Source organism: Artemia sp. Qi Xiang Cuo, chromosome 17, assembly GCF_049724085.1.
Source record: "Artemia sp. Qi Xiang Cuo chromosome 17, ASM4972408v1, whole genome shotgun sequence".
NCBI lineage: Eukaryota > Metazoa > Arthropoda > Branchiopoda > Anostraca > Artemiidae > Artemia > Artemia sp. Qi Xiang Cuo.
The window spans coordinates 58,494,708-58,511,041 of NC_142810.1; the positions used below are offsets into that span (position 1 = coordinate 58,494,708).

The 16,334-nt window shown below is 34.9% G+C and overlaps 1 protein-coding gene across 3 annotated transcripts in view; it reads left to right on the forward strand.

Annotated features, from left to right (window-relative positions):
- Positions 1-16,334, forward strand: part of LOC148942409 (glycosaminoglycan xylosylkinase) — a 66,981-nt gene that overhangs the window by 5,905 nt on the left and 44,742 nt on the right. For all 3 annotated transcript variants that reach the window (XM_089102957.1, XM_089102958.1, XM_089102959.1), the window contains exons 2-3: positions 9,471-9,635; positions 14,841-15,013. In XM_089102957.1, coding sequence (XP_088959083.1) covers positions 9,471-9,635; positions 14,841-15,013 — 338 coding nt within the window. The remainder of the gene's footprint in view (positions 1-9,470; positions 9,636-14,840; positions 15,014-16,334) is intronic.

Consider the following 16,334-nt stretch of genomic DNA (forward strand, 5'->3'; position numbering starts at 1 on the left):
TGGACGTGCTACAGGTCGTTGTCTAAATGCTAAAGTTATATAATCCACATACATTGATTCATCATGATCTAAGTGAATAAAGAATTTACGAATCTTTAAAAAATTGTCATGTTTACTTTAAGCTTTTAGTGTCACTCTTGTTTTAAACATGTGTATCTGTACTGTGACTGAGACAAAATCACAAACCAGAAAACACAGGGGAAATATATATGGTTCAGGCTGTTTATTTGTACATTAGGGGGCAGGGGGTAAAGTACAGTGGAGCTGCAGTTGGAATGTTCTAAATAAAATTATTCTACACATAATGAATAAGAATTGCTGTTTTAAGCCCTTTGGTATAGCTAAAAATAATCAAAAATTCTATCATCTTTGAGGGTCCACAAAGAGCTAAAGATTGAATTTCCAATAAAAGCAATTATCATATTTGGAAAAAAGCATTGGCTGGTATGCCTAATAGATCAGTAATGGACAGATCTTCATTTTTACCTTATTTTTGTGGTTGGCCTCTAAAGAAGTAAACATGTTCAATTCTTTAATTGAACATGAATTAAAATAATAATTTAGACTTAAATAACTTGAACAATCATTTTTTTCACAACATGCATAAAAATTATAGTCCAAAAATGTTCTATATGCTTCAAGTTTCATTCACTTTTTCTTATTTATTATAATTTTTTAGTTCTAGTTTAGCTGTTTAACTCTTCAGAAGGAAACACTGTATTTCTGTGAACTACTGTAAAAATTCTAAAATACTTACTAATAGCATTCCCAGAAACACTACACTTCACCAGGGGCGTCCCGAGGGGGGGGGGGGGACGGGGGACGTGGAGGGGCGCCCCCTTCCCGCCCCCTGATTTTTTGGCATTTGGAAATTCCCCCCGAAATTTTGCAAAATTGGCCAAAATTTAGCAAAATTCTTGATTTCCGCAGAAAATTTGGCATAAATCAGCTAGCAATTTGGTAAAATTTACAAAGATCCCTCCCCCCTAGTAAAATGAGCCTCAGGAAGCCCCTGCACTTCACTACTCCTCCCCCTGATGGTGCATGTAGCACAAATTATATATTTTCAATACATTGTTCTTTTCTTCTAATTAATCTAATGGCATAGAATCAAGTAATAGAAAAATTTGCAGAGAATGTATAATTTGGTCTATATACAAGGTCTGTTTTTTAAGCAAGTTCCATTTGAACATAAGTATACAACAAAAAATTATTTCAAAAAAGCAAATTTATTTTCAGAAACTGTATACTTTACTGTATTTTTCGACATAATTGCCAAGTTTGTTCAAACAGTTATCATACCTCTCAACCAATTTTAAAATACCTTCTTCATAAAGACTTGCTGTCTGCTCTGATAACCAAGGAGTTCACTTACGTTTTTACGTCGTCATCATCACTGTAACAGTTGCCACTGAGGTGTTGTTTGAGGTGGAGAAATGGATGGTGATCACTTGGCACAAGATCAGGACTGGAGGGTGGTTGGTCTAAAACTTCCCAGTCAAAACTGTCCAACAAATTGTGAGTCTGACCTGTAGTGTGAGGTCTTACATTGTCATGGAGAAGGACAATTTCCTTTGTCAGCATTCTGTGTCTTTTGGTTTGCATTGCTCTGCAAAGTTTTCTCAGGGTCCGGGAGTAAGGTTCTGCATTAATAGTGGTTCCTTGGTAAACAAAGTTGGCCAACAAAACACCATGCCTATCTCAGAACACCAATGCCGTGATTGTGTGCTTGGACAGAATCTGTTGGCCTTCACCTTTGCAGGCAAGTGTGTGTGTCTCTGTTTCATGCTTTGTTGCAAACCCATGTTTCATTTCCAGTTATAATCTAACCCAAGAAGCCATCACCTTCTTCAGGATAACGGGTTGAGAACTTCATTGCACACTCAAATCTTTGGTTTTTGTGGTCCTCTGTTAAAAGTTTTGGGACCCAACAGGGGTACAATTTCCTAAACTGTAGTTGTGCAGAAACAGTTTTATAAGTACCTGTTCTCACGAATCCTCACTAGAACTGAACTCACCAAATTGTCAGTAATCAAAGAAGGGCAACCAGAGCAGTCCTCATCATGGATGTTGTCATGGCCATCTTTGAATTCTTATACCCACTTACTCATACACTTTGCTTTCACTCATAACAGTATCACTGTACACCCTGAAAATCTCTTGATGAATTTCTGCACCAGACAGGCTCCTTGCTGACAAAAACTGTATCATGGATTTTGTTGAAGAGACAAAAGTCTCTGCTGATGAATGGTGTTTCCTTAATCCAGTCTGATTCTGAGGAGGCCTGTATAATATAGAATCATGCTTTAGGTTGTTTCTGTTTAAAATAGGTAGGAGGGATGAGCACTTCCAGATATTAGGGAATACTGATGTATCTTATGCAAGATTAAGGCAGGTCAAAGATGATATACTTCAGAGTTGGTTTTAGGAGGGGGGGGGGGGGCAGTGGAGACAATTGCCCTGGGCACTACAATTTTATGGGTGCACAATTTCAAATAACTAATCTAACATTTATGATCATTTTTTAATTTTTGAAATTTAATTTTTTATTAGAATAAAGTAGGGGGCAAAGATGGCAGTAAGTATAAGCAAATTGAATCCATAATTTCATTTTTTCCATATCTTTTTCCATATAAAGTAAGAAAAGTCAGATTTGAGTAAATGTTCATAAATGAAAATTTTGTTCACAAATGAAAATATTCTTAAAATGTAGCCTCATAATTTTTGGGAGACAGGGCTGGGACACTAATCAAGATTTATCCCCAGGCGCAAGAGAGGCCAGAACTGCCACTTTAATGCCTTAAGGTTTCTCTTTTGACCCCTTCAAAAGATGGATCAACAGTTATCCAAAACCTCATTATGGAATGATGTGAAAGACTAGTGGCAAATTAGATATTTAAATGTACCTAGCAACACTAATTTGGGAATTAAAAAAAAAGGATAAAGTTTTACAATTTTTTTCAATTAGATTTTCTGGTTTCATGCCTGCACAAGATATTTTTTATGTGCATGTTTTCATTTAATTTCGAATTATGGAAGCATTATTTATTCCTACTTCCTACTTCAATTAAACCTGAGATTGAGGATAAATTTGATATTTTTATTAATAATTTTATTGATACTGATATTATTTTGCTAAACGAACCTTGGCATTTAGCTGATCTTACAATATTGCATAAACTCTTTTTTATTATTTTTTTAAATTACAAACTATATATTCCGCTAACAACTGAGTTCCAACCTATAAAGTTAAGACAATACTAGACAAATAGTAGACAATACTAGGCAAGTGTAGTGTTGCAAATAGTACTTGGTAATTATTTATGAATGACCCTATCTGCATACAGGGGAGATGGGAGATGGGAATTCTTTGCCATGAGATTGGTTTGAAAGACCACTCTCTGCAAAAAAAAAAAAAAAAAAAAAAAAAAAAAAAAAAATGGGAAACGAAATATGCCTTTTTACTTTTATTATTTTGAATCCTTATCTACTCCCCCCCCCCCCTAAGCTCACACATGGGCAGACACGACTAAAAATTATATGATTCCAGCCAAGGGGTAGCACCTGTATGCACCTCCATGGAAGCTGATGTTCCTGGTCCTTTTCTCACTTTGATGCTAGATTCCCTTGCACTTTTATCCTAGATTCCCTATGCACCTCTATAACACCTGTATGCACCTCTATGGAAGCTGATGTTCCTGGCCCCTTTCTCAGTTTTATCCTAGATTCTCTTGCACTTTTATCCTAGATTCCCTATGCACCTCTATAACACCTGTATGCACCTCTATGGAAGCTGATGTTCCTGGTCCTTTTCTCAGTTTTATCCTAGATTCTCTTGCAGTTTTATCCTAGATTCCCTATGCACCTCTTTAACACCTGTATGCACCTCTATGGAAGCTGATGTTCCTGGTCCTTTTCTCACTTTTATCTTAGATTCCCTCTGCACCTCTATAATACCTGTATGCACCTCTATGGAAGCTGATGTTCCTGGTCCTTTTCTCACTTTTATGCTAGATTCCATGTATGCTACAGATATGTTAATCAATAAATAGTTATCACTTTTTTCTTAGTTATAATGTAGCTTAAAACATTTAAATATTTTTTCACTAAAAGCAGAATGTCTTACAATTAAATTTAATTTATCTGTTACAAATTTCCTATTGGTCTTTTTACTGCTTATGTTCAGACCTCTGCTTATGCTCATGTGTTGCCATTAATATCTCCTTAAAAATATATTTTATATCTTCTGTATATGGCATCTCCTGTATGGCACCGTCGAATCTCCCGCAAAGAATAAGAAAACTCTGATCCATCCAAATAAGAGCCCTGTAAATTATTTTTAAAGAAGCTAGGATTCCATACTCTCTTCTTCTAAAAAAATGTGGTACTCTTCTTCTTCTTCTTCTTCTTCTAATTCACAGCTGGCTCTCTTGTTCTTCTAAGCTTCTTCTTATTCTTCTTCTTCTTCTTCTCTCTTCATACTCTCTTCTTCTTCTAAGCTATGAGAGTATACTCATAGCTAGGATTTCATACTCTCTTCTTCTAAAAAAAATGCGATACTCTCTTCTTCTTCTAAGCTTCTTCTTCTTCTTCTTCTTCTTCTTCTTCTTCTTCTTCTTCTCTCTTCATACTCTCTTCTTCTTCTAAGCTATGAGAGTATACTCATAGCTAGGATTCCATACTCTCTTCTTCTAAAAAAAATGTGACACTCTTCTTCTTCTAAGCTTCTTCTTCTTCTTCTTCTCTCTTCATACTCTCTTCTTCTTCTAAGCTATGAGAGTATACTCATAGCTAGGATTCCATACTCTCTTCTTCTAAAAAAAATGTGATAATCTCTTCTTCTTCTAAGCTTCTTCTTCTTCTTCTTCTCTCTTCATACTCTCTTCTTCTTCTAAGCTATGAGAGTATACTCATAGCCAGGATTCCATACTCTCTTCTTCAAAAAAAATGTGATACTCTCTTCTTCTTCTAAGCTTCTTCTTCTTCTTCTTCTCTCTTCATACTCTCTTCTTCTTCTAAGCTATGAGAGTATCCTCATAGCTAGGATTCCATACTCTCTTCTTCTAAAAAAATGTGATACTCTCTTCTTCTTCTAAGCTTCTTCTTCTTCTTCTTCTCTCTTCATACTCTCTTCTTCTTCTAAGCTATGAGAGTATGCTCATAGCTAGGGTTACATACTCTCTTCTTCTAAAAAAAAAACAGATTGGAAACACACAAGAGTTCTTTTGTGTGTTGTTTTTGCAAAAAAAAAAAAAAAAAAATGCAATAGCAAACCCTCACACGGAAAATGTTTTCCCCAATAGACCCCCCCAGCCAGATTCCGACCACTTCGGGTTGTTTCTGAACTCCTTTCTGTCTTGTCCCGCATTTGCTGCTTTACCTCCAGATATAAGAAAACATTTGTCCACTTCATTAAATAAAAATATCCACAAAATATCCCGGTAGTTTTCCCATTGTAATTATTTCATACTGGTGTTGCCCAAGTTTTGTATTTTTTCACTTGTTTTTCCCCCTTTTCTTATATGTCCCTTTAATGTTTTTTTCAATTTTAGGCTGTATATTATCTAATTATTTTTTAGCTTTACCAGTTTTTTTTACCTTTTTAACCTAATCCGACACTGCATTTTAATTACTTTGACTAAGGACTGATTTTTCATTCTGCTATTGTTGTGCTGGCATTGTTTGGCAGTTTTTCAGTTTTCTGTTTTTATTTTTTTTTTGCTTGTTTTGTTTCTTTCTAACTCAGAAATTCGAATTCACCCCTTTGGGGCTTGTGATAGAGATTGTCAAAATAAATATCTTGTATCTTCTTAATGTGTATAATGGATGTGTATTGCAGTATTAGAATACCATATTTAATTACCTTAAATCGCACTTGCTAGGAATACGGACAAATCTGGTGTAGGCTAGTTAGTGATGATGGGGCTGCGGGACATCTGCTGCATCCCATTGTGTGAGCCATGGTTTTGTTGCTCAGTCCTTGTCAAGGTATGATTTGAAGCTATCAATTGGTGTAGATCCCACCGTCCTCTCTCTTAGGCCGTTTCACAGACTTATGATTTGATTGTAGAAGAAACTGTTTCTTTTTCTTGTCTTGCCACGCTTGCTTAACAGCTTTGCTGAATGACCTCTGTTACTTGATGACCGGGCAGGTTCAAACAGATCTTTGTCGTCAGACTTTAGCAACTTATAGGGCAGTATCATATCTCCTCTGCATCGACGGTATGTCAGAGTTGGTAGCTTCAGGCTCTGCAGTCAACATCCATACTCTTTATCTTTGAGACCCTTTACACATTTTGTCGCCCATCTTTGAACAGATTCGAGAGCCATCTGGTCTGTTTTATTAATTGGCGTAGCGCCGCACATTCAAATACTCCAATCTGGACATCACCAGGCTATAATATAATACAACTAAGTTACTTAGACTAGGAATAAATGAAAGTGAAGAGGTTAATTGGGCTACGAGATTCACGAAATGGACAGCTTTACTTAAGTGGATAGTATCATTAGTGAAGATGGCAGAGTTGAAGTGGAAGGTGTGTTTTTTTTTCGTAGTTAAAAAATTTTGAAGAATAGAAAGATATGCCTTTGAACCAAGATTGGAACATTGGATCCTACAGCGATGACATTGGTTAAGTATGGTTTGGAAACAGAGTGCTTTGGAAGGTGGAGGAATAGGCCTATTTGTCAATTCCAAAGGAATTGTCTGTATATAGTCTTAGCTACCTGTCTAACTGACCATATGTCAAGCAACAAGCTGTAGGAAAAATGTGGTTCTTTCCATCTTTCTTGGGCTACAACTAATAAAAAGTTGAGAGGGCTGGGCCATGTGTTATGGATGGAAGACGACAAATTGCGAAAAATTGTTCTTTTCGGCCATTCATATGGGACCAAATGAAAAGCAGGTCATCTCCAAATGTGGCCATAGAGAAGGTAGATCTTCTTTTGACATATTAAAGAGTGGTACTTTGAATAGATTAGGGTGTAGGAGGAGTGTATGGAGTTGTTTTTGCCTCAGGTGACTAGGTAATGCAATGAGTTGTCAGTATCACCAGTAGTAATATCTTCTTGAATTATCTTCTTTTCTCATCAAACAGTTCGTGGTAACGAACCGTAAGTAAGGAGCGACCCAGCTCAATACTAACCGAAACTCTAAAAAACGGAATTCTGATACCATTAGCTATATCAATTTCATTAAGTTTAGTCTTACCCATCAAAGGTTACGAACCTGAGAAAATTTTCCTGATTTTCGAAAAAAGGGGAAAACAGCCTCTAAAAGTCAAGTGATCCTAATGAAAATCACACCATCAGATTCAGCGTATCAGAGAACCCTATTTCAGATGTTTCAAGCTTCTATGTGCAAAAATGTGGAATTTTGCATTTTTTGCCAGAAGAAAGATCACTGATGCATGTTTTTTTTTTTTTTTTTTTTTTTTTTTTTTTTCCCAGGGGTGATCGTATTGACCCGTTGGTCCTAGAATATCGGGAGCGGGCTCATTCGAACGGAAATTAAAAGTTCTAGTGCCCTAAGTGACCAAAAAAATGGAGGGCAACTAGGCCCCCTCCTCCGCCCATTTTTTCCCAAAATTGTCAGATAAAAATTATGAGATAGCGATTTTGTTCATCTTAGTTTAAAGGCCCAATAACTATGCCTTTATGTATAGACCCTTACAGCCCCAGGGGAAAGGTCTTGAAGTTATAAATTTGCGCATTGTTTGTGCATAATATTTGTTAATGGGATGTATGCATACATTTTTGGGTGGGGGGTCAAATTTTCTGCTGAGGGTTTTTCCAAGGGGGAATTTTTGATGGGGAGGGAAGTTTCCAGGGACTGAACTCGTCAGGGGAAATTATACGGTGGAGGAATTTGCCAGAATTCTTACAAAAAATTCTTTTGTATGTCTTGCTTTCTCTTTTCCGTCTCAATTTTACGCGCGGAGTGGTTAACTGTGATTGTCTGGGGGAAATTTGCACCGGGATTGAATTGTGTAGAAAAATTTTCCTTGGAAAGGGATCAGAACTTAAATAAAAAAAAAAAGTTTTTTCAAGTGAAAGTAAGGAGCAACATTAAAACTTAAAACGAACAGAAATTATTACTTATATAAAAGGGGTCGCTTCCTCCTCAACACGCTCCTTACGCTGAAGTTTGATTTTTTTTTCCAATTCTGTAAGAATGACTCCTGAAACACAAGGGCCGTTTAATTAGAACAATAAGATACTTTTTCAAAAGTACTAAAAAACTCTAGCGTAAAGAGCGAGGTGTTGAGGTGGGGGCAACCCCCTTTATATGCGTAATAATTTCAGTTCGTTTTAAGTTTTAATGTTGCTCCTTACTTTCACTTGAAAAAACTTTTTTTTTTTTTTTATTTAATCCTGTTTCTGGAGCCGGATTAGTGTAGTAGTGTGCCTTATGGACCAACTTTAGCTCTATGCCATGCTTCTATTTCTAAAGCAGTTAAAAGTAGAATAGCGTCTAGTTTCGGGGCAATAATTTGTCTTCGCGATCTTCTTTCTCGGAAATCACCGGCTCGGTATATAATACTGTCGCTTTGCCTCAGATTGTTTTTTCATCGCTTCTCCCGTTTTTTAGAATTAGTAATATTGCGCATGTAAAAACCACATGTTTTAATGTTGCCAAGTTCCTTTGCCACTTTTCTAAATCGGAATCAAATACTTTTTTAATGAATATATATAAAATAAAAAACCCTGTTGATGTTTTGGAGAAAAAGCAAAATAATTTTTATCCAAATTACCACTTTTTTCTCATAATTTATATAAAGCTGCGCATGAAGCTTAATTAATTTTTTTTAATTATTTTTTTTTATTTATTAATTAGTGAATGAATTGTTAATTTTAAGTGTTAATTTATTATTTATTGAATGAAGTGTTAATTTGTGTGGTGAGTTTGATTGAAGGCCTTTGCGTACTTGTTGTTACATAGTTTAAAAGAATTTTATGGCCTGTTGATTAGCGTTTTTTTTTTTTTTTATTTTTACTCTTCTTATTCAGAGGAGATAAAAAGATTGAATTGAATTGATTTAAAGCGTTGACGCTTCTAGGCACAAGTGTTTTTTCCTGCTCCGTTTTTGCGAGTTTTTCTTGGAAATCCTCGGAAATTGGGGGATAGTGGAAGCAATGAACAAAACGCAACTGATGAGCCAAACGCAATGAAAGAGAGAGGTGATACCGAAATCTCAGCAGCCATTCTTGGGAGACATCTGACAGTTTATAAGTGGCCATTGAATTTCTTTGTTGTTTTAAAATCACTTTTTTGTGAATAGGTGCAGTGCGTACTACACCTGCCATTCTACTATTAATTACATCAGCCTAGTTTTTGTTAAAAAAAAAAAACTCAGTGATAGTTTATTGCGTCCCCTGGCATTGTGCGCCCATAGGACCGGCCCTAGTCGGCCTATGGATAAATCCAGGCCTACCCGTTACACCTTGATCATTTTATCTTTGTCTTTTAGAAATTTTTAACAATTGATGATGTCAGAGAAGCAATTATGACCTTGAATACGGAGAAACTAGACCAAAAACAACTGAAAAGGTTTCATTTCTTCAGAAGACAGATTTCAGAGGAAGTCAAATCTAAAGGAGTGTCTATGTTGGACTTTTCCAGAGTTCCTGATACAGTAAACTTCTAGTTTTTTTTTTTTTTTTTTACTGCGTATTCTTAGAATGCTCTGTATATGTAACAATAGGTCAGGTACAATGGTCTCTTAAAGGGTTGTATAATTGTGGATGATATTTCTGAAGCCCTTATGACTCACATTGAGACGCAAGCTGAAAGATATTATGCAAAACAGTCTGGGAGTTCTTTTTTGTGCTGTAGCAACATAAAGTTTTACAGACATAGTTATTTGATATGGGATAAGATGACCCTCAGAGAAATAAATTTGCCAGATGAACCCTTTTCATCTTGAGTATTGAAAAGTCGTGACCTATGAAATAATCTTTTGCAGCTTCCCTCCTCCCTCCTCGAAGCATGTTTATATTAGTATTTTATGTTGAATTTATATTCAAAAGTTAAACCGCTTTAAAAAACAGCAAAGTGTGGAGAGGACCTCCCCAAAATAAAACCACTAAAACCAAACAGCTTTTCAGAACAAAAGCTGTTTTTGAAGCCTTTTTCAGAACCAACAGCTGTTTCAGAACCAACAGCTGTTTTTGAAGCCTTTGCAAAGTGCTTAAACTCTTAGATCTGCTCCCTAATACATAGGATAGCTGTTTCTCTTAAATTCAATAAATTAAAAAAAAAGCTTTTGGTACAAAACAAGTTTAAAAAAAGTAAAATGCTAAATTTAAGCCAAGATGAGCAGAAATAAAGTCACATGGTAATTCAAGTTTAAATAACATAAAGCATTATCGATAAATAAGGGAAAGTCAATACAAACAGAAATTACTATAAATAATCCAGTCAAACTTAAAACTGATAGAAACTACCCCAAAAAGAAGTAGGGCCAACGCCCTCTCCACCTTGTAAAAACCCTAGCGTCATTTGCACTTTACTGAAAACAGTTTTTATGTCAAGCTGTGTTTTTTTTATTCGTCTGACGTCAACAATAGAAAAAAAGATACAAAATCAGCATAATAGACAAAATTACTGAAAAAAGCTAATGTAAATTGACATTTTAATATATAAATTGACATTTATTCCTGGAAGTCTTAGGAACTTTGTATTTATTAACCTTGTAACAGAGAAGACGTGTAAATATATTTTGTTTTCAGTAAAGTGCAATTGACTGTCTGGTCTTTAGAAGGCATAGGAAGTGTTAGCCCTACTAGCAGTAGTAGTAGCAGAAGTAGTAGTTGTAGTGGCGGTAGTAGCAGTAGTAGTAGTATAGTGTCTTTTGGTTAGTTCAACATCCTCCTCACCATGCCCTGAAAGTTTCAACTTAATATTCTAAGACGTTTATGAAATTTTGCTGGTACGCCCTTTTGGAACCTGCATCCACATAACGTATTTTGGTTTAATTATACATCCCACTCTGAGTTTTCTGAAGGTTTCGCCTTAATACCCTTCGCCTTAGTAATGGTAGCTGCAGAAGTAACACTAGTAGTAGCAGTAGCAAAAGAGGTAGTAAAAGTAGTAATGGCAGCAGGAGTAGTAACATTGGTAGTAATAGAGTTATGCACGTAGAATTTTCTGGTTATTTCAACATTTCCCTTAACAAGCCCTGAAAGTTTCAGCTTAGTACCCTAAGCCGTCCCTGAGATATTGCTGATACGCCTTTTTGACAACATGCATACAAATAGTGTTTTTTGATTTAGTTCAACAGCCCCCTCAACCTTTCCTGAAAGTTTAACCTTAGTATTCTTGTTCCTTTTGGAAACCCAGGATCAGCCCTCCCCCATGGGCTGTGGGGAGCTGTGTCATCGCTGGAAGCATAATTATTGGACCTTTCAACCTTTCTGAACGAAATTGCTATCTCAAAATTTTGATCTAATATCTTTGAGGGAAGGGGAGTGAGGGGGAGGGCTGGTTGCTTTTCAGTTACTTTGACTTTTAATAAGGCTATTAGAACTTTCAATTTCTGATCCAATGAGCCCCCTCCATACTTTCTATGACAACTCCTTCTCTATGAAGTAGCCCAGAGAAAAGAAAAAAAAGACATACATTGGATCCTTATTGCTATTTACTTAGGCAGCGCTGTAGCGCTACTTGTGATAAAGCTCTCAATTTTTATTCAAAAAATAATTTTTTAGTTTTATTAATATAATTTAAGTTGTTGGTAACACTTAAACTTAGATATTTCCTTTTGGGGATCATAAGTCCCCCTCCAGCTTTGATGCAGGTCATATGATGCAGGCATATGAGTGTAAACTTTTCTTTTTCATTAAATTATTTCTGCAATAAGATGGAAGGAATCACCCAGTTGCACCAATAGAACTTAGTCCAAATATATTCCTCAGAATGAAAGAAGTTTAGGGATTAAATTCTCCCCCCCTCTACCAAATCTTTTCTGGTATTTTCCGGAGGCTCACTAAAGCTTAGACAATCTGGAAATAAAAGCGCGCTTTTGTGGCTTCAGGTGACGTTACCCTCACTCACCCACAGAAAGATCCACATCATTCAGCCTTGAAGTGTAGAGAAGAAAATCCCCATCAACCACTGTCTTTTATGTAGAATTTGAGCATAACAAAGCCGTTTTAGGATAAAAATCCCTGTGGAAACTGATTATCTACTTTTTTTTGAAATTTAATCTTCTGGGTAATAATTTTTACCTCATTGAGGTTGTTTCTTTGGCAAAATCTTACTTTAAGGGAACGTCTTCTGGGAAATTATTTGGTTTGAATAATATTTCTTTTGACTGTATATGATCCCTTGTTCGACGAGTTCACGCCGTGGGAAAAGACAACCATGCTTAACCATCCTTCCTGTGAAAAATTATGTTTTATTGTATATAGTAGCCTTTGGCTTCTCGTACATATTGAATTTCATCCACATTATAAATCCCTTTCGTTGGTGTCTCCGTTTTATAAAACCAATCAAAGAATTTAATCCATCAGTTATCTCAGAAATCTCACTTGACATATTATCGGACCGGAAGTGTTGTTTTGCCTCACAAAATGGCCTAAAACCACATTCTCTTACAGCGCCATCTCTTTTACTACCTCAAAACTGAACTAGTTTTAACGTGTTCAAGAGTAAAAGAAATATCTTATTGTTTTCTCTACAACCAACCGTTTGATATCTCAAAAGCGAAAGGCTCATTATCAAAAACATTTACCTACGGTCATGACAGTAATGAAAAATACATTAGAAATTACAAAATTCGCCCTATTACACCTCGAATTAAAAAAGCCAAAAAGGAGACCATCAGCATCGATGACCAGGAAAAAGAGCAATTCGATACTCCAGAACGAACTGACGGTCTGAATCCAATAATTTACTAAATTGGCAAGTTCATTTAAAAATAAGAGTGAAAAACAGAAAAAACACGGAATGCCGGTGTTAGATTTTTTTTTGGGGGGGGGGGGGGAGCAATGAAAAGCCGGTTTATAATAGGCCATTAAAAAGAGACAAAAGAACAGGTCACTGCTGCCAGTTCTGCAAATAGATTTTTCAAGGTTTTCAAGATGGGGGGTTGTGGCGGAGCCTCTAGTTTATTTTTGACGCTGGGGTTTTTGAATATGTGCTTTATTTTTGAAATTAACTCCATTATGAAAGGGTTTCAGGCTCTATTTAGAATATCTCCAAATTTGGTTTTCTCAGTTATAAATTACTTTAATGTAAGTAATTTCTTAGACCACACTGCCATTCCATTTACAATGAAAACGAAATGAAAATATTGTAAAACGGGTACCGTACAGATTTTCTATAGAATGGGGGAAAAAAACTTGTTGTACAAATAATGATAACATTCCTAATATTTTGGCTTCAAATGTGGTATCAATTATCAATGAAAAAAAAAGAACACAGAAAGATAAAACCTTAGCTTAAACCGACCTATGAAAGACTGAGAAAAAAAGCGCAAAATCTGTAGAAAAATAAAAACAAAAATGAAAGTTTTATTTATATGCGGTTTTTTTTCTTTGTCTTTTTTTTATTTTATGTTTTTTCTTATGTGTTTGTGCGTATACTTTTGTGTTTTTCCCTCTCCCAGTAGAGGATGGGTGGTTTCCAGATATCCAAAAAGTCTGATTAGGAGGTTCACCCCTTGGTCACAAATTTTGATTGAGTTTTGATAGCCCGTTTTAGTAGAAATTCTTTTGAATAGATTAAAAGACCCCCTCCTTAAAAATTATGTCTTAACATAAAATCCTAAGAACTAAAACCGGGATAAGTAGTCCTACTTTTTAAGAGGTTTGGTTTGACAGCTCTCCTGTTTCATGTGGTGAGAGTAATAATTTAGGAGTCACGATTATTTTCCAGTCAGATATCATAAAAGAAATATCTTATTAAATCTCACTTTAAATCTCTTTCTCTCTTTAAATCTCTTTTCTCTCTTTTTATCTCTTTTTATTTCTCTTTTAATTTCTCTCTTTAAATCTCTTTTAGAAATATCTCTTTAAAAAAGTGATGTTTTTCGAATATGAAGAAAAAAAGGATTCTATTGATATGTCAATAACCAACTAAAGTGATAAATACAACAGAATAGGATAGCCTAATTGGCCTTTCTAAAATATTCTCGGTTAGGTAAGTCAATTAACTAATAACTTGAAGTGTTTAATCCTGAAGAGTTTCAGTAATAAAGATACTAATTCATAGCTTAGACTTTTATCTGTTCAATGATATATACAATTCTTTTCAATTCCTATTTGGAAACAAGACGTTAGGGTTATATTCTTGTGAATTTTAATTCACTCAACGTTCTGATTCAATGTTCTTCATTCAGAATTTTAATTCACTGAATGTTCTGAAGTTTTAATTCACTGAATGAGTTTTAATTCATTCACTGATTTTATGGTTTGTTTTACCCTGTCTTTTGCCAATGAATGCCAGAGTGTGTCATCTTCTACAGCAACCAGGAATATTACATCTCTTACATCTGCATGATGGTCTACTTTTCTGCTTAATTTCTGCTGATTTTTCACACACATTCCTTATTTTTAAATTTGATGCCCGCTAAACGTAAAAACTGAATGCCTGCATCCAACATATTTTTTATAAAAAATGGAGTTCCCGGGTTTTCCTACTTTTTTAAGACGTAGTGTGGTTGTTTATGTTTGTATATTTATGTTGCATATGTATATGTTTCCATCTAACAAATTTAAAGAATAAGATTTCATTTTAAGTTTTCTTAGTACTGTAAAAGAACTTTCAAAAAAGTTCTTTTTCAGATATATTGACAGAGTGCTGCACCAAACGCTGACGAAATCTTGTGATTTTTCAGTGGTTCAATGGAGTTCAGGTTGTTCCTAATCCTGTTGATTCCTTGGGAAATGCTTTAGATTACCTGGCAAGTGCTACCATAACTAAAGCTCATGCTACTCCTCGAATCGGTACACAACTAAAAATACTCCTCCAACTGGATGGCAACGTGAAGGCATTATTTAAGCCCAAATGGTAAGCTCACATAGAACTTTTCTTTTGGGTGTTGCTGTAAGGGTCATTAAAGAACCTATATAGACAAATATTTTTATCGATATATTATTCTTATACATAACTATAGATAATAGTAAAATTCTAGACAAGTCAGTTTTCTTAGAAAATAGTTCGGTTAGGAAAATGAAACTTTCAGGGATGGATCTAAAGACTAAAGTATGTCCTTGGAAGGTATGTTTAAGTACCTATCTCCACTCTTTCTCCCTCTAGAAGGTACTGACCTTTGATGAGCTTTAAAAATCAAAAGAGAAACCTTTCAAAATAGATTTTCTGCTTAAATTAATTACAAGAAAAGTATTTTCAGCTCAACAACTTTGCTCAGTCCCAGTTTATGAGGTTTCCAAGATCTACAAATACATTTCCTTAATTTAGAAAAAACCATTGATATGGTTTAAAAGTTAGTCAAATAACAGGGATTGCTTTTTAAGAACTAGAACCAGAGAAAAAGAAATTGAAAATTGAAAATTAAGGTATAATTTTGTTTTGTCTAAATTCCAACCTGTCAAGTAGGCAAATTTCTTTGACTTATAAATCAGAAGAAGGTTAACATAGTAGCTTTGCAATATCTTCCCGGAGTATGTTTCTGGCCCTGGATTCATTACTGAAAGTTTTATTTTCCTAACCTAACGATAATATAGTATAACTGTGCATTATAGATACTATTTGGCATTTAAAGCATAAAATGGAATTTAAAAAGTTGAGCTCTGATATATAGAGAAGTAGATATTAATTTCATGTATATTAACTAATATATTAATTGCTAATTTTATTATTACTAATTATATTATTAACTAATTATATTGTATGAACTGTTATGCTAACCTTATTAACTATTTTATTTATTCTTGCATTATAAAGTGGAAAATGCTCTCTAGAAAAGTAAATTTTGTGCAAGGAGACCGCTTTGTTTTTCAAAAGATCACCATTAAAGATCACCATTATCTTGATCATATAGATCACAAAGATCACATAGATCATCATTTCCAAATACAGTACAATTTTATTTATTTCTAATTTTTTGGTTTATTCTTTTTATTTTTTTCTTTATTATTTAGATTTTTATTAGTGTTTTGATTTACTATTCATTGATATAGTTATTATTTATTTATCACTTTTGTGGATATTGTTCATCTATTTCCTTTTTGTTTAATTCTCAAGATTAGGGTCGCACCGACACACGGAAGAAGTCCTTCTGGCGTTGAAACCCACGGTCTTGCATTTTACTTGTAGACATGTCTACGAGAGGGGTTGAGTTAGGGGTCAAAAGAAACCCTAATCCCAA